The sequence below is a fragment of the Acipenser ruthenus genome, chromosome 4 (assembly GCF_902713425.1).
Source record: "Acipenser ruthenus chromosome 4, fAciRut3.2 maternal haplotype, whole genome shotgun sequence".
NCBI classification, from domain to species: Eukaryota; Metazoa; Chordata; class Actinopteri; order Acipenseriformes; family Acipenseridae; genus Acipenser; species Acipenser ruthenus.
In genome coordinates this window covers 39,891,918-39,919,141 of record NC_081192.1, presented here as the reverse complement: position 1 = coordinate 39,919,141, position 27,224 = coordinate 39,891,918, and the positions used below count along the sequence as shown (strand labels likewise).

Here is a 27,224-nt window from a genome sequence, read left to right as displayed (position 1 = left end):
GCTTGATAATGACTAAAATGAATGCTATTCTATTGCTGCCAACTAAGGACCTGGCTCAGGGGACTTCAACTCACAACAAATATTCAGGATAATTACAGAAGATCTTCATCATACCTACATGAAGATTGTCTTTCTGCACAATAATGCATGCGAGTACAGGTGGCCTGCAGCTAAACTAGGAGGAGGGGACAAGTTTCAATATCCTTCATATCTTCTACCACAATCTTTGATGTCTGGGCTGTTATCAGAGAATGCAACAAGGTTAAATATCTTGAGGACATAAGGTTTATAAATAAATACTATGGAAAACAAGACTTATTTCATCTCTATTTTTCTTGTTACAGATACAGTAGTATGTGTTTACTGAAGCTTGGTATTTAATGAATGCTTAAAAGGGGTAAGTATTTTACAGAACTATCTCAACAGCTTCAATCATAAGAAGAAGGGAGGCTGAAGACCAAGAATCTGGTGAGCAAAAGACAGAAGGCTGCTGTTAACTCTTCAAAATTACAGAACTATGATGACAGCTACTTTAATTATTTGTACTGGAAATGGACATCCCTCAACCAAAATGAGTCATTTGTGACTACTGTCAAATGAATGCCTGAAACTGTGATAAAAATTACCCACCATGAAATACATAAAAGACAAACAAATGGCTGAGCTAAAGGCTAAGGAACTGTTTTAATCCTTTCTGAATAAATATTCAAAAACTGTTTCACTGTTTGTATACTGCATAACACTTCCTTTGAAAGTGCTGGGGTGTCAGTCTCTAGGTGCGATTAAAATGACCCGCTCCAAAATTACTATGCTCTTGACACAGTAACTACTGAAACCAGTTGTTTCAATGAAAGCCAGATAAAAAAATAAATAACGGTTAGCATGGAGGCATTAAGATATCACTATTATTAATAATTAATAAACTGGTACATGTTTTCTCGGAATTCATATTTTTTTAAAAATCACTCTAAGCACTTTCATGGATATTAAGAGGATCAGCATTCAAGTGCTACTACACTTTCTGTAACATTTCATTGAACAACAACTTGTAATTTGAAGCCTACAGTAAATACACCGCATGTCCTTTTTTTTCTGAGCAACTCCATTACCTTTTCCTGCTGATTCCAAAAGAATGGTTTCATGTTAATAAAAGCAAAATCATTATGGCAGGCCATTTTTTGTCTCCAGAATTCAGAACTGAGGGTTTATTTTCAGTTGTTACAAAGACTTCACAAAACATGAGAAGAGATGCACTTTAAGATCATCAAAAATAAATACAAATTATATATATATATATATATATATATATATATATATATACACACACACACACACACACACAGAGTGTCCTATAATTTGTTGAATTTCATTCTTTTCAAGAGAAAGGGTAGATAATCCAGCCACACTTCGGTTTAAGGATCCATTTTAAAACATCTATAAATGTTACTATTAATTTAAGATTTTGATGATTATTAACAAGGTCAAACATTTTTATAATGCTAGTAATAAAATTCATTGTCATGGTCTAGAGTAATTATAAGGTTTCTTATTTATTGTTTAATTACATGTAATGACATGTTCTTTTAACACTCTATTTCTATAACCTGTTAATAATAATAATAATAATAATAATAATAATAATAATAATAATAATAATAATAATAATAATAATACACCAAACTGTGCATAATAATGCTGTAATTCTAGCGAGGGTTTCTTGTGAAATATAAATCACGAGAGCACTAGCTATTTTGGAAGGTGGAGTTACAGGATTTACAAGTAACTGAGTGGCTCAGAGCGCGAATGTTTCCGCTCTCCTCAGGTCACAGATGAAATCTGCTCTTTAGCGCTCTGAGCTGTTTATCAGGAGCGGAACTGAGTGTGCCATTTAGTGGGTTCTTTCACTGAGCTGCTCTGAGGGGCTCTGTTACATAAAGCACCCACTGCCTAACATCGCACAGGTCATTTCTTATAAAATGTATGTTGCTTATTATTTTCTATGAGTACTTGCGTGATTCTGCTCCTCCACAAATGTAGGTAAAACTCTGAATCTGCAGGCCATTGTTGTTTGTTTTTGTATTGATGGAGTTTTGTATAGCTTGTTTTTAAAAAGTCTTGCCATAAAACATACATGGCCAATCTTAAACACAAGTCTCGCTCCACCACTGTGTAAAATAACATTGTAAAACACTGACGTTTATAAGAAAATGATCATGCACTATGATTTATAATAATAATAATAATAATAATAATAATAATAATAATAATAATGGAATGGGCACCAATATTGATATTTTGATATGATATCGATATTGTTCGATATTGATAATTTCAATATCGCGATATCGTGAGATTAAAAAAATAATAATTCATGTACGCTCACAGACACACGTTAATTTTATATTACTATACAACAGATCCCTATACATACCAATCATGGTCAGTCTCGTAGGCAAACACCACACACTAAAGAATTATTTAACCACTGTATTACATTGATTGGCGTTTAGGTACCAAATGGTATTTGCAAGCTACATTAAACACCATTGGCCATCCATTTTGTATTACTTTGAAATAATGTGTGCATTTGTGTGCAGCAGTTCATTACTTACAGTATTATTAATGTATTTTTTTAAATGTGAACTTTCAGTATTATAAGTGAGAAGTACTTTTAAAACATCAACACACATCTCAAAATAATGCAAAATTTGGCGTGACACGGTACTTAATACTTTTAGAGGTGTCGTGAGTCAGCATAATGTACACGCAGAGCAGCTGATGATTTAATTACCTACAGATTGGCTAGTCTGTGCGCAGTGAGGTATAGAAATATTTCGGTTTTGAGGTGGCTGATGATGGAATAGTAAAACAATACAACAAGACCTTGTTTTTCTCCATGGATATTGTGAAGCAAAGCACCACTAAGTTAAAGTAAGTTATTGCTTTTCATATGTAAATATCTGTTAATGTATTGTATAGATGTTTGATATTACTTTTTATTGCTAATACTGCTAAAATACAAACGCAGTATAATCAAGTTTATTTTATGAAGATACAATACACTCTGTACATACCAATCACTGTCAGGCTCATAGGCAAAGAAAGACCACACACTAAAGTATTATTTAACCATTGTATTCCATTGATTGGTGTTTAGGTACCAAACACTATTTGCATGCTGCATTAACTTGGGCACAATGGGGTCGTGCCGAATTTTGCACCCTGCCTTATTTTGAGATATGCACATTTATATTTTGCACCACCAAAAGCAACCAGTCCTGTACCTGCAACTGCTGCGTCAGCCAATCACAGCCTGTCAGCTCAACTGGAGCGCATCATCTTTCAACAACAACAAACCGAGACACGGATAGTTCAGTAATATTGCTCCATTCTGACAAGTAAAAATGTTATTTAATTTATTTTTCTAATTATGTATGTGATCCTTTATGAACATTTTTGGGACTATTTTCCTAAAACTTCTCAGCGGAAGGGTACCTGACAAATCAGTACAGGTTTAAGATTCTAATAGCGATAGTGCCCTCTCGATTAAAGGCTCTACCATGTGGTAGTTGACCTTGACTTTCGTAAGCACTCTCCTCCTCAGAAAGCAGAACTCCAGTGGATGTTGGTGAACGTGCTGCTGGCTCACCATTCTGTCGCTCAGTGCAAGATAAGGCAATATGAGGAGGACTACCTTTAAAACTGATGCAGGACCATTAAGCCAGTGGTACAGCATGCATAATGAATGGGCCTCCTGGTGCTATAAGTACCAGATACAGCCTACGTAAAAGAAAAAAAAAAAAAAAGTCATTTCAGATTGAGGAAGCACATTAAGCACATCATGCTTCTGCAGAATTTTAGAATCAAGAGAAGCACGAATTGACCTACATAACTTATTTGTTTGTTAAATAAAATATTTCCTGCACAACTGGTGCCCACGTAAACTATTCAACACAGTGCTGTTTGCTGAGCTTCTATATTAAAAATAATAATTCAAAGAGGGGTCAAGAGTCCATGTACAACCTTCACAGAATGTATGAACAGGTGATAAAGAACGCAAAAAAAAAATGCTACTAACAAGCTTAATCAGAAATGGAAATGCAGTTCTCTAATATGCCTATGCAAAAATGTAAGTGCAACATTAGAATTAGAAAAGCATGTTCACATTGAAAAAATGCAAGTGCCGTATACAGACATCTTCATTTATCCCTAATGTCAAGGATATGCACACCCAAGAAGAAGAATGCACGAAGAATGTAAAGCCTCTTGTGTAAAAAAGAAAATATTGATTTAAAAATCTGCTTCATTTCAATCTTAAGCCCTACTTACATGACTAAGAATTTACCCTGATTCTTTTGAATCTGTAAGAATTAACCCTGAAATTACTAATTGCTTTAAAATGTATTAAATGTGACTTTTTTTTTTTGTTATCCAGCAAACTTAATTTTAGGTCAAAGCTTTATTATTTTTAAATATTTTAAGTATTAGGCCTAGCTGTGACAAATATGCCCTGCTGGAATTGGCAGTGTTATGAATGTGTCTTCCCAAAAGTACTATTCTGTGTGTTTCACTGACAAATATTTATAGTTACTAAAATAAGACTGTGATCTAGTCTTGACAGTTTTCTTCCAAGAAGCTGCTGCAATAAAAATGCTGTTTGCAATCCCAGCAAAGAGCACTTAAAAGCTGTATTTTTGGCTGCTTTACAGAATCAGATTGGTATTAGGTTATTTTTAAGCCAGAGAACAGTCCATTTAGAGGTTGGTAATGTCTTCCCAAGATGTTAAGTGTTACTGGCCGAATAACAATTACCAGCTGGCAGTGCATTCTTCAGGGAATGGTATTGCTATTATGACATGATATACATTTTAGACTCATTAGTGAAGTATAGTGTTTTTTGGGCCATTAAGGCAATGTACGTTTGGACAGGGGGGGCAGTTCCATTTTGGATGCTGCTATTTGTCTGTGACCTCAAAAAATCTTCATTTCAGTAGAAAAAAAAACTACATGATCTGATCTTATTGCAAAAACAGTTTTTAGTTATAGTTGTTGCACAATTTTAGATAATGCAAGGGGTGAAGTAAAGACAGTAGCCCAACCAAACGAGGAACAGTTGAATCATCCATCCCCTATTTATTCATTTCAAAAGTGAATCCAGTAATGACAGTACTGTATGTAACAAACCCCTAATTTCAAACTAGCAACTATTCTCCAACAAGTGGTAATCCAAGTGCTGAGCTGCTGCAGTTTTGAAAAGTAGTGTGGCCTAAGGGAAAATATTTTTCTGTAAGTATAGAAAAAAAAGGTGATTATCTGTAAACAGTCTTGCATCTGTCAGATCAGACATGGCAAATGTTCTTGAAATGTACAGGAGACCCTATTTGCAACTGTGATTGAGTCACCAGTTGATGCCAGTGGTGGGTGTTCAACTATTTCAATTTGATTGTGTGCTGTCAAAGATTGCATCTCACAGAGGATAGCCTTGAAAGACAGTGATTAATTAGACTTCCAGGATTATATCCCCAGATGAAATTTGTTTCTTGTTTACATTATCTAAATTAATGGTATAGCAGAGGTTAAGAAGTCTTAATCTTCAAAGGGTTATAAACCTTAAAAACCTGACGGTGCATTATCAGTATAAAGATATTGAAAATGATAGTGGAGGCTGCATACTTCTTCAAACCATTAATAATGAAACATATTGTACATACACCCCATGAAGGGCTTTGTGACTGGAGGTTTTTCTCCTGTTATATGATCTACATTAAATCTTTAATTTCTTCACTGTGAATCAAGCATGCAATCATCACGAAAATGTGATCAAGTATGAGACGGGCTTCTGAGAAAATTCCAAAAGTTCTTTGAAATTATTGCCAATTTACAGTACTTAAGATTGTTATGCTAGCAAATACATAGTAAATGGATTCAATAAAGCACACTGTGTAATTCGTGTAATCTTTTCAGCTGTGCTTTACTTGCCATTGAGTTAATGAGCAATAACAGATCGGCTGACTTCCATAATAACAATAGGAGAGCAGTGTCCGGTTACTGTATAAACAGATCTAAATGTAAAAATGCACATTAAATACATCCCTGTCTAATACTGTACTTTCCCTCTTTACTTGCAACACTAAAGAATGCAGAAAATGGACCCAACTGCAGTACTGGAGTCTGTATGTACTGTATTCCACATGGGCAAACTGTTAGGCCCAAGCAGACTAAAAGCCTCCAGAAAAAGTGATGTCAGTGATCATTTGTGAGCTCTTTGCTTTATATTAGTGTCGCTGTAGTTCAGCTACGGACTCACTATTAGTAAGAAAATATGTCAGTCAATACAGAATAGTTCGATTTAGTGAATTTTAAGCCATACTCCAAATGTCTCAAATCCTTGTCAGCCAAACAAAGTCCCAGCTCCTGTACTTGTCAAACCACTGCTGTTTAGAGGTGTAACAATGCTCTCACATCATGTTTCTGCTATTGATTTTGTGGAGTATGATTTTATTTATTTTTTTCTGCTGGCTTGCAATACCAAGAATATAAGTGTGTGTACAAGTACTATTTGCAAAAAGACTTGTTTAACAGGCACAGGCTATGGTCTTCTGAATTATAGTCTCTTATAAGCATTATCCCATTGTGTACGGTTCTGGTAAAACACCCATGGTTATAAAAGAAAGCCTAGATTTTCTATACATTTTCAAAGCCCAAAGTGAAAGGCAAATTATTACCCAGTGTGACAGTTAGGCCTAATCCTTGCAGAAGCCTGGTCAACTATCCAAGGTCTTGAAACATGCATGTTGGCTTTCAAATATATACAGCAGACAGAGAGTAGGTGGGACTGGCAGAGCTGAAAGGTCACATTGTCACATTATTGGAACGCAATAAGGAAAGTTCAGTCCCTGCTTACAGCCTGGTGAAGGCTGATTTAGAAAAAAATAATACTAACTCAAAATGAAAACAACAGAACTCAGAATCACACTGTAAAATTGTAAGGGAAATGTAAAAACACAATTCAATCATATTTTAATCTACTTAATCTTTAATTAACAGCTGGCTACAGTTTCTACAGTAAAATATAGCACATGTTCAAGGACAAAGTCACACCACTTCTATTTTTTTCATTAAAAAGGAAACTAAGGGGGACAAGTATCAAGTGTTTGTGATGGCGTTAAGACCATAGCGTCAAGTTTACACCGGCCTCAAAATTGTCCCGTATGTATCATGACACTTTTGGCAAGTTAATTAAAGCCGTATTAGCACCGCTAAAATGCGCTCCGCCACTCATTAGCCATGCATTTTAAGGTGTGTCGAGCCTTAATTATATACATGTGCAAATTGTAGGAGGGGCTCATTTGTAAATTAAGTCTGTGATATTAAAATGAGATTTACGAAACGGCAGAACAGCAGCACCGGCCCTAAAAGGCTCCACAAATAAGACCGATTTCAAATTGGTCTTATTTGGCCGCAAAGAAAGTCAGAAAGCAGCTGATAGGAAATAGCATTATGGCAGCAGTCATAGGGGCATGGAAAATTCACAGTACTTTTAATTTTTAAAAGAAATTCATGAATGACAATAAAAAAAATAAAAAAAAAACAATTTCACGGAATGTCACGAAACAGTCATTTATATATAACCATCCTGAACAACCCAGGAACAGAGGGAGAGTACTGAGAAGAAGGGAGAGTATTTAGGGTCTGCATTGCCCTTTCTGATCTCCCTGAGGATGAAATTATAGCTCAATACCGGCTATTTCATTATGTACAATTATTTGTATTGGTCTGCTAAGAAATAATAATATTGTATAATAAACATGCTTCATTATATCTTGTTCATTATGTATATTCGGTTTTCTATGTTGTATAATAATAATAATAATAATAATATAAAGTCAAGACACTTAGTCAATGGGTCATTGCCTCTCCAAATGACCTACCTATTGTTCAATTGAGGTGGCCCATTTTAGGAGAGGCGCTATTTTTTAGATTAGTCTGTGCTACCATAGACCATTTTTAGAATTTCAGAACACTGGCACAGTGGAATTTTCGCATTTAAATGTGACGGCTTACTGTGTGCCTCATTAATTCTGGGCCAGTTAATACAATCGAGATGGGGTAAAATTTGTGCCGCGGCAGAGCGCTACTTTACACTCCGCCAGTGCTGTGTCGGTCGATCTTGATACATGTCCCCCTAAATGTATTGCAGAGTCATAAACTGCACTTTCCATGCTGGGTAACAATGTAAAGAAACTATATATTAAGTCTGCTAAGTCTTATTTAAAAGTAGGGCAGCCTAAAGAACAATTTTAAGCTCCAATAGCAACAGAAGAAACACTTCTATTCCTCTGTACTGTACATCTCAACCCTGTACTCTATCACGTATCTAGATCTTCAGAAGTGGAGCACCAATGGAAAAGCAGCATGTTTTAATTACAAACAAAGTAACCTAAATAGAACTACAGTATAAGAAAGTTACTTTTTTGGGCCTTGATACACTATGATAGCACCTTTGAAATGAAAAACTTCAACAATTTCTTGTAAAAGACTTCCTAGATGAAATGGCAGCCATATCAGTCCAGAGATGATAGACAAAGAGAAGGGATCTGCTACCTTTTATTGGACTAACTAAACAACAATGAATCACAAGATTTCAAGACCTCAAAGGTATCTTCTTCTGGTGAAAGTAGAATCCTTTGAGGTCTTTAAAGCTTGTGGTTAACTATTGTTTAGTTAGTCCAATACAAGTTATCAAATCTCCTTCTCTGTGTAAAAGACTGAAATACAAGATGTGTTTAATACAACAGGAAGCTATACTTAGATCAATTCCAGATCAGACTTAACATTATTCGCATGAATGAAAATACCATAGTGTACTGTTGGTGCAAGAGCTAATTTGCGAGACAATTTTCTAATCATGCAAGGTTTACCCTGTATCATATAATTAAAAAATCAATCCTACCTCAAGACTTGAATCTTATTAAGATGGTTTTGGATGGAAGAAAAGCTGTCTTGAAATGAAAACTCACTGTGAAACTACTAAGCAGTGGGACCCTTGTTCCCATTTTCCATGTGCTTCCTCTGGCACTGGTATTGATTACTTCTGCTTCATGGTTGATTTGAAAATACAACGTGGGAAAGTCACCTGTAAGTTTTCCATAAAGACCAATTGATGTATTTTTTGTTTTTAGCTGCCTTACTGTATGTGTAAGGTTTCGTGTGTTTTAGTGTGTGGCACTGCCATTGTGTTGTAAATGACTTCGCCTACATACAGTATAATATCCGACTCTGGCTCACTGTCAATTTGTGTTCTTGCTTGTTATAAATCTTACCTGACTCAAAGGCAATGTAATATGTTGTATTTCTTCCCCACAATCAACGTTACTTAGTGTCCTTGTGGCTTTCCTGCTGTTCAACATTTACACCATATCATTATGACTTAAAAAGCAACTTGGGATGGTTTGTAAATAGTGGTATCTACAGATGTTAGAACCATGTCTAAACTCACAATACATTAAAAAAAAACACCAGTGTGCAACCATTAACCTGCCCCCAGTAAGAAATACCACCTAGAGCAGATGTAGTGTTTCTTATACCCACTTGCAGCAGTGTGTTTCAGAGGGACAGGTTAATGGCTACACTGGTCACAACAGAAAAGGGTTGTTAGCATTCAGAGTAATGTTTATATGTTACAACAAAACACCACAGTAATAGCATACTGTAGTCAGTCCTAACAGGGCAAAGTCAATGACATTGTTTTAAAATAATTATGTTTGTTGTATAATCGTAACAAGTTTCAAATCTGTATGTTAAACTCTTATCAGAGTCAAAGTGAAATATAAATATTAAGTCTAACCTATACATGCTGTTAATTATAAATGTATAATTATTTGGTTGGGTTAAAATAGCCATGATTGCCCCATTCTTGTCAGCTCAAGGTTACATTATGTAACTTTTTTTAAATCACTGTGCCACTGATTTTGGACATGCTGCTACCCTGGTAACAGCTAATATTATTACTGATTTTCAAGCATGAACTATATGCTACTAAGCAATAGTTTAAATCACACAATCATTACCAGTGATCAATATTTAATGTCGGTCCTACATTTAGTTTCTAGCAATGTGGAGTAAGTAGCTTGAAATGTATTTTTATTATATTACCCTTGATTTGTTTTTGGTATTTGAAATTATTTATTAGCATTTCTCTAAATCTGGTTTTACATGGCTTTGAGATTATCTGGAGAATGTGTGATTGAACTGCCTTCCTTATTCCATTGTTCAGAAAGTCTTCCTCATTCCATTGTTCAGAAAGTCTTCGTCTTAGTTTCTGTTTTGTTTCTGTTTCCCAAAAGTAGTCTTAGCTGTAGGGGCACAGGCTTCTATCTCAAGCTCATTTTTAACTTACAATAATAATAATAATAATAATAATAATAATAATAATAATAATAATAATAATAATAATAATTTATTGAATGTATAAAGTGCCTTTCAAGAGATCTCAAGGCACTGTATAACAGTAACAATACAACAAATCCAGCAAAACTAAAATAAATTAAAAGCTTTAATATAAAAGTACGTCTTCAGGTGAGATTTAAAAACATCAAGAGAATGGGCCTCCCTTACAATGAGTGGCAGTGAGTTCCATAGGCACGGGGCATAACATGAAAAATTGTGTTTTGTGTAGAACAGCTAGGTCTGGCCAATAAAACAAAAGGCCAATATAAGCAATTACTGTACTTTGTACTGTGGTTTACACTGAAGCAGGTTCAAAGCTTGTTGTTTCTTTCATTGCTAGGTAATTTAATAAAACAGTTAAAGTTGGAAAATACCACTGTCATTGACTTTTATATACTCTCTGGGATACTGTGAATAAAATGTGACTGATTACTAATTCAGAAGACATTACATATTTGAATGACATTTTTATACTTTTCTGACATGATATCAATAAAAAATGCAGTGTCTGGAAGACCCATGAACAAAACAATGTAACATTACTACTGGTTAAATACTTTCCAAATAAGCTAAGCTAAGACTACTTTTGGGAAACTGAAACAAAATAGAAACTAAGTCTTTCCCCAATAAACATATACTCAATTATATACCAGTACATCATGATGAGACATTTCTACCTTCATAAAATATATATTCAATTGAATTAATTATTTAGCAGATGCTTTTATCCAAAGTGACTTACAGAAATTAAACAAAATAAAGGTATATAAAAGTTACAGGCAATAAACATGCAAACAAACACATATATATACAAAATAAATATAAATAAAGGAAAATAGAAAAAAAAAAGATATATAAATAGGAATTTACAAATATGTTGAATAAGTGGGTTTTGAGAAGACGGCAGAAATCAGTAAAAGACCGAACAGTCCTGAGGATAACCGGTAACTCGTTCCACCACAGGGGGACAAGGGAAGAGAAAGAGCGAGCATGGGAGGAAGAAGAGTGAAGAGAAGGCATGACAAGCCAGTCAGTAGAGGATGAGCGGAGAGAGCGAATATAAGGAGACACAAGGGACTGGAGATAGGAAGGGGCAGTATGATGAATTGAGTGATAGGCAAGAGCAAGGGTCTTAAACTGGATGCGAGCAGAGATAGGTAGCCAGCGGAGAGTGCGAAGCAGAGGGGTAGCACGAAGAGTAGCGGGGTTGGGAGGATTCCAGACGAGCAGCAGAACTTTGAATAAGTTGAAGAAGTGAAAAGGAGATGAAAAAGTAATCAGAGGAGAAGAAGGGGTAATAGTAGGGGATGGGAGAGAGCAGTCTCCAGAAAAAATCAGGTCCAGTTGGCAACCACCAATATGAATAGGAGGTGAAAGGGAGAGTTGAAAAGAAAAATAATTAAGAAGAGGGAGAAAAACAGCAGAATGAGTTGAGGTCGAGAGATGAAAATTAAAGTCACCTAAAAGAATGACAGGAATAGAGGTAGAGACAGAGGAAAGGAAGAAATCAAGTTCATCAAGGAAGTGAGCAGGGGACCAATAGATAGACATTATATATATATATATATATATATATATATATATATATATATATATTATATATATATATATATATATATGGATAGTTTACAATGAGATAGCATCATGTATCATTCTGCAGATCATTACTGGACTAGTGAGTAAAGTAAATACAAATAATCTACTACAGTTTACATGTACTGTAGTACTAGACTTTCTTTTTTTTTGAATCCCTGTAATGTCTATGCTGTGTTCCAACAGCCTGGATGAATATTGTTCTTGGTATCTTGCTGAATTTCCTATAGTTCTTATGTAGCAAGTTAATGAACCCCAATAACACTATATGTTAGAAGCATGTTTCAAACTAAATTCCTTTAAAATTCTGAGCGCATTAAGCACATATGAAGCCACAGATTAGTTAAATAGTCAAAACATATTTTAATGCAAGGTCTATCTAGAGACAGTAAAGCACATACTCTGGTCTATAAGCTAAGCATCATACAATCATGCAGACAGCACAGCTACGGCAGCTGGGATTCCTGACTCAATTCATGTGAATGATCCTGGTTCTTTTCCAACGTCCAAAGAAGCACCGCATTTTTACATGTAAAACACTGTTGAATACATAGCACCATAGCGCAAGATAGGAAAGAATGTGTACATACCGGGTCGTTATACTAACCATAGTGGCCTATCCACATGACCAACACATATTATAATTTTATATACATCAGCGGATATATGTGACATCCACCATTCAGGTGCACCGTCTCTCTGCCGTTTAGATTTCCCCTATTGAAAAGTGGTATGTCACCCTGATAACAAAAAAAACAGTCCTTACCTTCAACAGCCATTATTTCACTGTTTCTGTATTTCGTTCATTATTCGTGCAGTAGAAAGAGAACTGGATTTCAACGCATTCTGCCAAATGTTAACGCTTCCAGTCCTCTGCAGCCAGAGTAAAGACAACCTGCATTGCTCAATGCCGAGCCTTGTGTACCAAAGGACTCTGGGAAATGCATTTCTTTTTATTATCACTGTGACGTAAATAAAAATTCCAACCCATGCTGGGTGTCATTATTTAAACACAGTCCTCGAGAAAAGGAGTGTAGGTGACATATAAAATAGGTATGCATGTGTATCTTGCTGTCAGAAACCTGTTTCGGTGCATTTTCAATACGAAAAAACTGCAACGCCCATTGTACTACACATACTAGTCTCTGTTGCTGTGTTATGTATTGTTAATTGAATAAGAGGGAGTATTTTTAAAGTGACAGACCAGACTTATTTATGTATGTATGTATGTATGTATGTATGTATGTATGTATGTATGTATGTATGTATGTATTTGATGAACCCTATGTCTGTTTTTAAGGGGGGTGCAATGAGGCAGGCTGCTCTTGCGGTTCTTCAACACAACCTAAAACCTTATTGTTTAAGAAAGCTGCCCGATAGCATTTAAATACACCGTTACGTATTTTAATACTAATTAGAAATTTGAAGGAGAATTTCTCTCCCTAAAAGAAAACTTCATCTAAAGCCAAATTGCCCGAAAGGTACCGTATTACCAAAACACCGTGACAAAAAGGTGAGACTTATTTTTTATTATTATTTTTGCATGGAATCCAAGCCATAGTTGGACTACAAATGTTTTAGTTGGCAGAAGTACTGTATAGTTTGAATAAGTAGCCAACTACTTTTGTATACAAAACACTAGTTTTCCGTAATTTTTATGGGAATGGGCTTCACATTAGCGTTAGTAATAATTTTAATAATAATAATAATAATAATAATAATAATAATAATAATAATAATAATTACACATGTCAATAGTGCATCTATAAGAATGTGTCTGCCCAGGCCATACATCCTGTCGTATAGATTTGTAAAGATATGTAAAGGAACATATGTAAAAGAGTTACTAAATGCAACCAAAATGCATTAGTCATTTCCTGTGGCTAATGTTAGTTACAAAGCAAAGCAAATACATGCTTCCTTTTTTAAACTGTCAGTGGTGCTGAATACAATTCTCCTTCAGCTTCTGCATGACAAATATTAGTTTCATTAGCACAAAGTGTGAAATATTTTCTGCAAAGTAAGTAAATAAGTAAAGTTGCATATGTTAGATTTATTGTTAATTCTTAGTTCATACAAACAAAAGCATGACATCTACACAATATAAACAACATGATTACCCTGGTGCAATAAAGCAGTTTTTGAGTTAATGCGGTTCTCTATTTTAGATTATACTGTATATATTCTGTTGCTTCATTACTTACAGTAGAGGCTACCCTCGGAGCAGGAGGGATCTTTTGATGTTTACTGTAGCATTCCATCTGATTTCCCATGGCAATTTTTTTTTTTTTTTTTTTCAAACCTACTTAATACAGGACATACCCTCTAAGGACTAATATTCACACAAGACATATAACAATAAGAAATTGCTGTAAATAACATATTTATTTAAAGAAAATAATTAATTTTGTACATTTTGGATAGGTTGTGTCAGGTGCAATAATCATTGTAAAACGTTGGTGGTTTCTGTGATTTGGAACACTGTAGAAAGACTTCTTCAGCCTGCTTGGGACCACAGTTCCATTGGCGGTTTTCTGTACACGTTGTTATTCCAGTTTTGATTGACATGTGTTGAAGGGTGAGCTAGTTGCAAGGACACCCATTGTTATCCGCTTGTGAAGTAACTGAAACCTTCCTTCTTTCCCTAGATAATTGTTGCTGTATTATTTACCTTCTCTTATTGTGTATGATGTGATTCATTGACTATATACAGTAGGTATCAAGTGTTTAGTTATGAAAGAAGTTATTTTACAAACAGTTCACAAAATATGTTCGCTTTTCTGTACGAGGTACCTGAACTGAAGAACAGCTCCATGGAAGTAGAAGATTTGTTTTTAGTATTGCAGTATTATAGGCTATTGGAAATGACCATGAACCAACATCGTCTACCACTATGATACCAAAGCCTGAAGGCTCTGAAAATTCTTAGCAAACTACATTACTCATGGAATATTAAGGAACATGTTTGTATTCATTAACAACAAAAACTAGTGCTGCATACAATCATGAAAAAATATACAGAAAAACTTTTAAATTTTCTAATAGCAATAGAACCCTCATAAGAGGGCTTTACTGTCTGGTAAGGCCCTTCTCGTTATGTTAAATGCCTGGGCATTTAATTGCACAAGGGGTGCCTTACCAGACAGTAAAGCCCTCTTCTTCGGGTTCTATTGCGTAATAAAAACATCGCTTTTTATTCCTGTTGAAGTCTCTCATTGTTTCCAAATATTTAGTGTAAATGTGTGCCATGTAAAGAAATGTGGGGGTAGATCCCTCTTGTTACTTTTTCACTGTTGTTAAGTAACCATTATAACATATTGCAATGCACAGCCTTAAAGAAAAGGGGATGATAAACACAAAAATATATAAAATAAACAAGAGTAGTGGAACTGTAAACAGTGGCAGATCCCCAGCTACAGCTTTTTGCTTTTAGTTTTGAAAGTACTGTAATTTATATGTGTGTCAACCTTATAGGCTTGTGTGAATGAAACAGTATGCATGTACAATGCAGTCTTTCCTACAGTATATGTACAGAAGTTAGGATTTTTTTTTTTTGAATACTGAAATGCTGCATCAGAAGGAGAGAGATCCTGTGTGCTGGCATGAGATTTAGAAACAGGATACTGAAGTTATATATCTGATGTTTAGGCCACTTACAAGCCAAGATGACTTAAGAACACATGTTTTTTTTTTTTGTTCACTAATGGATTCAATTTAGAATTGAACAATAGCTTCCATTGACACTATTTTGTCTACATCCCTATGGCTTAACTGGATAAATCATGAATTGAAATATGCAATGGAACATGTTTCATTCCCAGTTAAATTTGTTCTCAGTACTTTTTGATAGTTTTGATTTAAATTTATTGTAATGTTCTCAGATAATTTACCTTTCCACTTGCTTCTAAATAGAGCTCCAAGAAAATATGTGCATGGTACCTGAAATAAAGCTGTTTTCACATTCTGAAGGTCACTTGATAGAACAGGATTAGAGTTAAGAAAACAAGACACAGGGAAGTATGTTTAAACAATAAATATGAGCTTCCTTCCAGTTAAGGAAATACTTTAATAAATGTACTGGTATGGTATGAATGCATAACACAATGCAGTGCATTATATAAATTAAACTCAACAGGAGTGATGCAATAATCATACAATTAAAGTAATATATATATATATGCCTTCTCAGTCACGCTATAAAGCACGTAAATTGACCATAGGTATATGTTCTTTAGCAGTGAAAGTAGCACTGACAACCTTCTTTGACCAAATAGAAAATAATAATAATAATAATAATAATAATAATAATAATAATAATAATAATAATAATAATATGCATACAGTATGAGTTTTTATATTTTAATTTATGTGACACCATTTTTGCCATTTGCAGGTGACTTTATAATTCAGTTGTTTTATAAGCAAGGTTAGTAAAAAAAAAAAAAAAACGCAGGCCTTTGCAAAAAATAAATAAGTAAGTAAACAAAGCCCATTGAAAAGCATAGAAAGATATTACACTTTTGTTATTTTAATTTTGGTGATGGGATAGCTGATGCTTAGACTCTTCTGTCCCTTAGCAGTTTGCAATTCATGTTGCATTAGCCTTAGGTAGCATCTATCATGGGTACCAACAGTACCAAGAACAAAAAAATCAAGTTTGTACTCCAAAATGTATTAAAATTAGCATAGCTGGGAAATCGTGCCAGTGGTTATCTATATTATTGCTGCAGGCAACCGACCATCGCACCAGCCATAAGAGATTGTGTATAGAGTTGATGTAAAGTCTCTTAAACCTAATTCATAAAGCAAATTTGTTTCACAAAAACCAAAACATAAAAAAATAAATGTTAGTGCCATGAATTTGTTTAAAAAGACAAATATGGGTCTTAATATGAGCTTGCTGAAAAAAAATGCCCGGGTAGCAGAGTAATATGTTGAACTCGTCGAATGTGCTACCGGTGTAGTGTTATTTTCAGTTTTCCGTCTTTCAGGAAGTATTGTAACATCAGTCAGGTCTAAGAAAGACAGTGATTCTTGGTGGTAAATCTCCCTCCTGACCTGTGAGGGCGCTAAGTAACGGGAACAGAGTACCCTGGACTGCTTAGCCTGACACTTCATTCCTAGGGTTAAAAGTAAGTCAGTCATTTAGAAAAGGGGCGGAGCTTTGGTACATTAACTCATCAACCCGGAAGGGAAATGATGTGGCAGCTGCAGAGTGGAGGAGCGGCTACAATCGTTTACCATGGGGTCATGAGTGATGGTGTAAGTAGGGGTCGAAGTGACGTAATCTGTTCCTTCGTTTTGCTTATTGAAAAATAACCCGGAAGGACCTGCGGATTTGTGTATATGTATCGTGAGTGTTTTGTTTGTTTTTCTAATTGTATCTTGTTACTATTAGACGACTAACACGTTCCGGAGCTGTCGCCAAGGGCCAGCACAAACCCGGAACAGCACTGCACTTGTATCACGAAGAAACTGTATTTGCACCACAAGCGCTAATTCACACATTAACTGACTTGTGTATGTGTTTTCTGTTTTGTGTGGGTGAATAATAAACAGGACTATTATTTCGGATAAACCAGGGATTACAAATTAAGTAATACACGCCGTTTTATTACTCAACATAATTTATTGTTTACTGTTTGTTTTGCCGTCAGGCACTGGACATACAAATCATTAAACAATTTTGCACCTGAATTGTAATTGTCTGTCTGTTCATTGATCACCTGCACCTGCACACTGTTAACCACTTTGCCACAGGTCATAGAATAACACGTTTCTATCCATGTATCTCTAAGCACAACACATAATAAAATATACTTTACATTATATATATATATATATATATATATATATATATATATATATATATATATATATATATATATATATATTGTGTCGGGGAAAAAAAGCAACAGTTACCCAGTGTTCTGAAAAAAAGGACACCATTTCCAAGGAGAGAGTCAAATACAGCCAAAAAATGCCTGGTCCTGGGGGAGCAGCCCACTGAAAAATGCTTGGTTCTGAAAGGGTTAAATAAGCATGTGCCACTTATGCACAGCTGCAAAACACTCATTACAAAGTGAAAAATGTACCTCCTTTTCACATTAGCGAAACATCCATTAGATCACAACTGATTGCACATGTACCAAAATCCAACAAAGTATCGCTTTCTGACATTACACTGGTCATATTTTGGTATGCGTACCACTTTCTGATGATGTACCACTTTCTAACACTACACCGGTATACTGGATCCCCAATAACAAAAAATATAAAGATTTACTGGCGAGGCCCTTGCATTATCCCTGCGAAATTCGGATTCAGTTATTTTTTATTATTATTTTTATTATTATTATTATTATTATTATTATTATTATTGCTGGGATCACGGCACTAACATGATAAGGTATTACTATTTCACGTAATTGTCGATCAAGGTTTGCACATACTGTACTCTTTTTAAGAAGTAACATCAATATTCAATACTTTGAAAATGCGTGTAAGGCTAACAGGCAGTGTTGTGTGATTCATTGCCATTACGGAGTCTGTCGCCCCTTGTCGGTAAAATAAGAAGGTTAAAAGCTCTAAAAAACCATGGATCCAAAGAAGCCTGGCTCTTTTGCGTTGTGGTTTAGACGCTCACTTGCGGTGCGCAGGGTTGTTGGTTTGTGCCCAGCCAATGTTACATTGGTGTCGCTACCAAAATAATGTAACAAGAAAGACATATTTTTGTTTTTGCATGTAAACCAAGCCAGTGATATCATCCTTTTTAACTAGTGCTTTCAAGTTGTTCCTTTAACCTTGTAGCAATGTGTCCCGCTCTTGTGTGCATTTCTGTGTTATATGTTGCGTGTGGTGTGTTAATGTTGGTGTATAGAGATGGCTGCACGGGATATAAATGGGTGTGTGCAGCACGAGTTATTTAAAATGTATAATTGTATTTAGGCACGAGGATTGCACATCACTTCACGTGCATTTAAAGTAATTAATTATGTGCAACCTCGTGCTCACATATTAATTACTTTAAATGCATGTGAAGTGATGTGCAATCCCTGTGCCTAAATACAATTATACATTTTAAATAACTCGTGCTGCACACACCCATTTATATCCCGTGCAGCCATCTCTATACACCAACATTAACATACCACACGCAACATATAACACAGAAATGCACACAGGGGCGGGACACATTGCCACAAACCTGCATGACTTCCTAATATGAAATGCTACACTCGCTGCTGGTTCTTTACTCTCATAGCATGCAGTCATTGCCAGTCGTCACTAAAAATAGGTTATGTCAGCACATCTGAATGCATTCTTATATTAAGAGTCCTTTTGGGAGAGACCTATTAGATTGTCCTCAGCTTTACAATAAACAAACACATTCACAACTCAGTTATTGTAAACTTCCCAATGTTAGCAACACTATGTATGTCATGTGACATATTAATGAGATTCAACAATCAATATGAAAAACAAAACATTCTCAAAGGTCTTTATTCCAAACTGTCATAAGCATGATTTTTTCGGAAAGAAAAATAAGTTAATAATCTTTCCCATAATGTTTGAACAGCAAAATAAATTAGGCTCTCTACTGCTCCATCCTCTCAGAGAAAGATTTTCAGGATCTCCTGAGTACCAATGGTTCAGTTTCTTTTGTTATGTACACACCAGTACACAGTTATTATTTTTAATATTTAGTTATATAATTGTTATGACTTTTGATCACTATGGATCTTGATTGGATTTGAATAAGTGAACTAGCAGTGAATGGCTTGAAATGAAAGAGATGTTTTAAAAATTCCATAGTATAAACAAGGGAGTTGGCACCCGTTGGGAGAAAGTGGGCAGCAATGGACATGGCAGAAGATGCAAACGCTGCCCTTCGTATCAGTGATATCATGGGTCAAATATAACAGGGAAGAGGGTCCTTGGTCTCAGTTTGGCTCCCCCAAGAGGCACAAAGCAGCTGCAGCTGAAAGGAGGAAGTTGGTAGTTACTGAAGTACAAAAGCAGGAGGAGAGGATGAGGTGTGTCAAGGCGGTGTCCCAGGCTACGCACAGAGAATGGATGGGATGGGAGAATGTGGAATGGCGTAAGACTGGCTGGCAAGACCTGTGGACAGTAAAACAGGAGGATCAGCTTCTTAATCAGGTCCACATATGCTGTTCTTCATTCACTGCAGGACCTGAAATGTGTGGGTTGGGGAGAACCCTGCATGTCCTTTGTGTTTTCACTGGCTACACTGAAGCACATTCTTACAGGATGTAAGGTGGCGCTGAACCAGGGTTACTTCACTTGGCTTAGCACTGAAAGAATGGTATAATAGGATTAACAGCACATCCCTAATATCAGCAATAGCTGACACACAGAGAACAAGATTCCTTCTTCCAGGAGAGCAACCGACAGGAAAGGTTATTAGAACTAAGATTCGCCCGGGACATTTGGAGGCTGCTAGAGATTGGGGAATGTAGGCAGATGTTGGCCAGCGTCTTATTTTCCCTCAAAGATTGCGACAACTACCCTTCGACCTGATATTGTCCTGTGGCCAGTCTCAGCACGCCTTGTTCTCCTGGTGGAGCTAACAGTGCCATGGGAGGATTCCGACGATGAGGCATACGAGAGGAAGAAACTACAGTATGCTGAGTTAGCCATTGAGGTGGAACAGCGGGGGTGGAGAGTCTGGGTTTGTCCAGTAGAAGTGGGTTGTTGAGGATTCCTCATGCAATTGCGGCATATAGTGAAGGATCTATCCGAGGAGGCAGAGAAGTAGCAACTGGCTGTGGTAGAGGTGGAAAAAGGCAGCTTGTGGAGCTCCATGAAGTTGGCCCCCCTACAAACAGCACAAATGTTGAGTCATATATCATTCATTTGTGCTACGTTTGTGCCGTTGAAACAAATGTTTTTGCAATTATTGTTTCTGAGATATTAACAATATTTTTTTATGACAGTGACGTCACTCAGCCCCCCTACAATACCGGGATTGAACCAAACTTGTCTCATTCGTTTGTGCTGGTCACTCTTGCAAAATGAATGTTAGTGATGTTTTTCTTCATGATTTATTCACGATTCTTTTAGGGTGAGTGATGTCACAGTCCCCCTATAATAACGGGTTTAAACCAAATATGGGTTATCGTATGAAAAATGTCCATCTCCGTCATCGAACAAATGGTCCCACCAGCCAGAATAATTTTCATAGTCCTATGAAATACAGCCTCTATTATTATACTGATTAATTATTAGCCTTTATACGGTCTTATCAAATACTATAGATAACTAAAAGAAACGGGTGTGATAACTGTTTCTACATCCATCATCTTATCAATGTAACACAAAGAAGACTGTTAAAGTTGAAACGTTTGTTTGCAGAATGATGAACATTCTTGGGCCGTAGCCACTTCCGGACAGCGTCCACTTTCCCAGGGTCAGTAGAGATCCCTTCTCCGCTCACAACATGGCCTAGAAACGGGGTCTTCCTTTGGAAGAGATTGCACTTGGCTGGGTGAAGTTTCAGCCCAGCGTTCCGTAGGCGTTCCAATACCAGTCGCAGGTGCTTCATTTCCTCTTCCACCATCCTTGCGTGGACCAGGATATCGTCTAGATAGACGAGGCACACCGTCTTGGGAAGGCCATCAAGGACTCACTCCATCAATCGCTCGAAGGTCGCCGGGGCATTGCAGAGCCCGAATGGCATGACAGTAAACTGCCACAGCCCTTGGCCCGTACTGAATGCTGTCTTTGGCCGTGATGCTGGCTCCACCTCCACCTGCCAGTACCCGCTCTTCAAGTCTAGAGTGGAGAACCACTGGGACCCGGCCAAAGCATCCAGGGTGTCGTCAATGTGGGGAATGGGGTAAGAATCCTTCGTCGTGACCTCATTAAGGCGGCGGTAATCAACACAAAACCGCTTGGTGCCGTCCTTCTTGTCTGCTAACACCACCGGGGATGCCCATGGGCTGTCCGAAGGCTCATTTACTCCTGTCTCCCGCATCTCCCGTATGAGACGCTCGGTCTCCTCACGGCGGGCCCAGGGCATGCGTCATGGAGGCTGTCGAATCGGGGTGGAGTGGCCAGTGTCGATGCAGTGCTGGACCCAATCTGTGCGCCCTTTGTCACCCTTCCCTTGGGGAAAGGCATCCCAAAACTCCTCCACCAGACAGTACATGGCTCTCTGCTCCTCCCTATCCAGGCAGCGACTTCCCCGGTGGCACATCTCAAGCATTGCCTGTGTCATGCGCCCAGAGGCGCTCGGCTGCAGTGACTCCCATTGTTGCCTCACCAATCCAACATGGAACTGCTGACCCCGGGGCCCCAAGATCAGCCTGTCCTGGCTAAGATCCAGGCAGCTTCGGGTGGCACGCAGGAAGTCAGGGCCCAGGATCAGATCATCCTCCACTTCAGCAATCCAGGCCTCATGCCTAACGGACATCCTTCCCAGCTCAAACTTCAAGGTCACAGCTCCCAGCACTGGAGCTGGTTCACCGGTTGCCGTCAACAGCTCACCATCCACCGGCCAGAGCTTTTTCCTCCATCCCTGTCCTCCCCTGTCCAGGACATCAGCCCTCACAATGGTCACCGAGGCACCGGTATCGATGAGACCCTGGCAGTACGTGTCTTCCACACAGCACCCGATGCGGAGATGGCGCGTCCGTCCCAGCTGGCAGACCTCTAAAGTTGGACCCCTCCTCGCGGTGCCCCACCTCGGTGTGAGGTCAGCTCCGGGGATGTCTTGGCAGCCCACCTTGCATTCCTTGGGGATGGGCCTGGCCTGAACCCGCTGCATCTGGCTCCATTTTGGGGCACTAGGAGACTGTCTACCTAAAAGTGCTGCCACTATCGTCAACCCACAGGGCTTGCTCTTTTGCCTTGTCCTATTTGTGGTCTTCAAACCAGTGTTGGATGCTGTATTGGTTGCAGACTGTCCCCTGTTATCCTTTGGCCGTGAGGGAACCGTTTTGTTACGTCCAGGGGACGCTGTTTTGGCGGCCTTTTGAGGGGTTGTAAGAGCCAGGTTCCGCCCCACGATCCTAGCTCCCCTCAGTTTCCCGACAGCTTCCCCGCATTGCCATGGCCCCCCACTGGCCCACCATACCTCTTTGGGCAGTTGCGAGCCATGTGGTCTTGACGGCCACACACCCAGCAAACCAGTCTCCGGCCCTGAGTGGGTATGTGACCCGCTCCGTCTTCTTCCATGCAGGACATCACCGCCCTCACTGTCTCTCTCAGCCCACCCTGACTCTGGCTGTATGGCTCAGGTGACCAGCCCTGTATCCACCCAGTCCCGGGATAGGTGGCTGGCAGGTGGTGTGGCAGCATGGCCGGCTGGTTACTCACAGATGGCCCCTGGAGTGGTGCTGCTGCGGGCTGATAGCTTGGCATGGTGAGTGGAGTCATAACGGGCATGCTGGATTGACAGGGGATATGCTCGCTCCCAAGTGCAGGTAATTGTGGAGTCACGTTTCTGCTGTAAAAGGCATTCACATTATTGATAGCACTCACTGGGGTTGTGTTTACATCAAACGTGGCCACAGGCCGGACTTCTGGCTGTCGATTTGGTCTACATTTGTAATAAAGGGGGCGCTGTGGAGTGCATGGGGTAGCAAACCCATCTGTGGGGCATTGGGGTTCCTGCCTGTAATATTTAATCCCATTTGGGGCGTCCAGGCAATGCTCTGAGGGCTGGTGTACAAGCTCACATTCCCCATATTACTGACTGTTGGATTATCCATAGAGAAAACAGGCTGCTTTACATTGCCCCTCATAAAAATGGCGTCGCTTTTGACCTCATTGCCCCTCATCCGGTACCTGTCCTGTGAGGACTCAACCACAGCTGTGGTAGCAGTTACGTCACTTCCTGTGAAGGCGGGTCTTTCAGTAGCACATATGCCCAACGTGGAGGACGACACGTTAGTTTCGAACACTTGCGGTTTCATTACTGTATGCGCATTTTTCTCAGCCCAAAACACAGTCTCGACCTGAAGCGCAGCTAGCAAGGCTTCTCTCAGCGTTTTAGGCGATTTCAGCTTAACTTGTATCCGCAGATCGGCATAGTCTAAACCTTCTATGAATTGTTCCGTCACAATCTGTTCTTGCAATTCCGACCCAGACCCAGGATACGCTATTCTGAAAAGACGTTCAAGGTCTCCAGCAAACCCCGGCAATGTCTCGCCCACCTCTCTCTTTCTTGCTCTTAACTGCATCTTAGCAATCGCTACTTGCTGTTCTACCCGGTATCTCAGGGCGAGAGCCTGGCAGAGTGCTATAAAGTTACAGCGCTGTTGTGTAGCTACCGTGGCCAGAATATTCATGGCTTCCCCTTTCAAACTCGTAGCCAAGCATGCACCTTTATCCTCCTCGGTCCAGTTATTTAGCTGGCTGACAATTTCGAACTGGGTGATATACGTCTCCCAACTGGACTTACCATCATAAGTTGGTGGTTTTTGTCTCAGTGATGGCCGTGGAGGAATTTCTGCCGCGCTGTTTCTTACTTGGAGGCAGCCCGTCGGACTTCGGAGGCCCGGTTCCACTTTCACCTCTCGCAACTCATGGCCGTGCGGAGCGGGGTTAAATACATGTCCCGTTTCTGACACCATTGTAGCGTTCCCCATTGACTGACCCCACAGAGGCACTCCGGACCACATTGTTCAGGTACAAAGAAATATTTATTGCCCTTTAACTGTTTACACTGTGCCAGCCCACTCTAACAGTGTACCGGAAAGTTACGATTAGCTCAGCTCTGCCGGGGCTAACCCCGCGCACCCCTATATAATCATTCTCTTATCCCGCCCACGAGAGTCAATCCCCTATCATAGTCCCATATTAAACCCGCGAAAACACTCATTGGACCCCCACTTGTCAATCAAGACCCCCCTAATGTGCTATAGGCAGGCAGGTCCCTAATCCTGTTTCCCCTGTTTCTACAATGGAGGTGATAGCACGTTACAGTATTTATTTATTTATTTATTTATTTATGTTGTATTGTGTTGTGCAGGGGCATCTTGCCCTGAGGTTTTATTATTGTGTTGAACGTCGTATGGGTTTCTCCTACATATTTATCCAATTAAAGGTTCTGTTCAAGATGGATACAAATGGAAATAAACTACAATACACATGTTATACATACATATACTATTATAAATTCTAGTTAAATATTTGGCAAAATATTATCTGCTCTTTGATTTCCTCTCAATACCGTGTACAAAATTCTAAACATTTATGGTGTTTACCTTTTTATGACAGACTTTTTCTCTCATCATGTATTGTGTATTAAAAATTGCGATTTGCACATCAATATTGTAGAGCACAATTTACAATGTATTGATATAAAGAGTTCTAAGATGAACCCTTTGCAATATTATATTAGACAGAGCAACCAGAGGTTCCCAAACGAACCCTTACTGAGAAAAAAAACTTGCAATAGAACCCTAAGGTTCCCTGAGGAACCCTAAAAGAACCCTTTACTTTTTAGAGTGTACTGACACCGTTGAAACGGTGAGTCTTAGGTCGCCTGCGGATACATTAGTCCAATCAATGCGTCTGAACCTGGTGTGTAATCCCAAGGTAACTGCTCACTGTTAACACGTTTTAAGACGTTAATTCACGTTTTAAGTAATACAGTGTCCCCTTCAGACATGTTAAAGGAGAGATTCGGAAATAACATTCAAAACTATGCGCGAGTAAATACCATCCTAACTCCTAACATCCAAAAAAAAAAAAATCTATAATAACAATAATATATACATATATATATATATATATATATATATATATATATATATATATATATATATATATATATATATATATATATATATATATGTATATTTGCATGCCCCGGTAGCTACGATATGGAGTCTGTCCATCCATAAATACCATCCTAACTCCTAACATCCAAAAAAAAAAAAAAAAAAAGCAATATATATATATATATATATATATATATATATATATATATATATATATATATATATATATATGTTTGCATGCCCCGGTAGCTAAATGCTTAGTTACGGCTCTGGGCAAAACCAAAGCCCATGGCCAGTATACAATATTTTTCTGTATGCATTCTTTTCTGTTGAGCATTACAGACACCGTTGAAACGGTGAGTCTTGGGTCGCCTGTGGATACATTGGTCCAATCAATGCGTCTGAACCTGGTGTGTAATCCCAAGGTAACTGCTCACTGTTGTAATTGTTTGCCACAAATGTCAGTGGTGTCTGGGATTACGCAAGCACAGAAGACGTGACATTGCTAAAATTCCCAAAACACTATCAGCAAGGAACGAAGAAACAGGTTTGTAATAAGGAAGACCCTTTAAATAACCCACCCAAAGGAAATGCATATACAAAACCATCGTCAAAGAGGAGATAAAACAAGTCTATTGACCTAAACTGTCACCATAGCACGGGGAACAAGTTTAAACTGTCGGTGTGAAACATTGAGGAGCACAAAGTTCATACGAAGTTTCTAGTATTACGACAACACGAAGCTTCTAGTATTACGACAATGAAGAAGTCGTTTCTGTAAGTGAACGAGGTAAGAACCAAGAGAAGTGTTATTCATTTATAAGTGCTCTCTCAAGTTACGGGATTCAGAGGTTGTTTACTGAAGAAAAAAACGAAAGTGGAATATATTGAAGCTGCAGTTGATAGTAAATGTGTACTTGCAATGAAGAATGATCGTGGTTAAGACATGAGCTGTTTTGTATTACTGTACGTGAAGGGTGTGTGTTCTTGTTAGGAGTATGTATCGTAATTGCACAAGTGGAACTGTACTGTGTCTTGTAATTAGTGAAACTGAAACATTATTCCCAACACTGATACGTCTAACCACGGCCAGTTTACCAAATAAGTCTAGGAAATGCCAATTGTTTTCACAATATTTCAGTTTTAGATCCCAAATTCATTTTCTGAAGGAGTCTAATAATAGCTGGATGAAAGCCTACTCCAGTAAAGTATTAGGGCAAGGGCGTTTATGCTGAAGTATCCAATGCGTACAGTTCACATTGTCAGGCAGCTTTAAACCCTTTTTTTGAAAACACGACAGTAGCCTGCTACACGTTAATACGCTTTGTTCCTTGTCATTGGGCTCTGGTGTTTTTTCCTTATGGAGGCCACCTTCAGTCTTAACTACATCAGAACACTCCAATTGTCTATTGCTGATTTAAGATTTGGTTT

At 38.2% G+C, this 27,224-nt stretch overlaps 1 protein-coding gene across 3 annotated transcripts in view; it reads right to left on the bottom strand.

Moving 5' to 3' along the window:
• The window catches only part of LOC117400703 (sterile alpha motif domain-containing protein 12-like), a 93,464-nt gene extending 80,484 nt beyond the window's left edge, over positions 1-12,980 (bottom strand). For 2 of the 3 annotated variants that reach the window (XM_059022370.1, XM_059022371.1), the window contains exon 1: positions 12,809-12,980. In XM_059022370.1, the coding sequence (XP_058878353.1) occupies positions 12,809-12,821 (13 nt within the window). In that variant the 5' untranslated portion in view covers positions 12,822-12,980. The remainder of the gene's footprint in view (positions 1-12,808) is intronic. The other variant, XM_034000983.3, reaches the window with a different exon arrangement.
• Between the last annotated feature and the right edge of the window lie 14,244 nt (positions 12,981-27,224).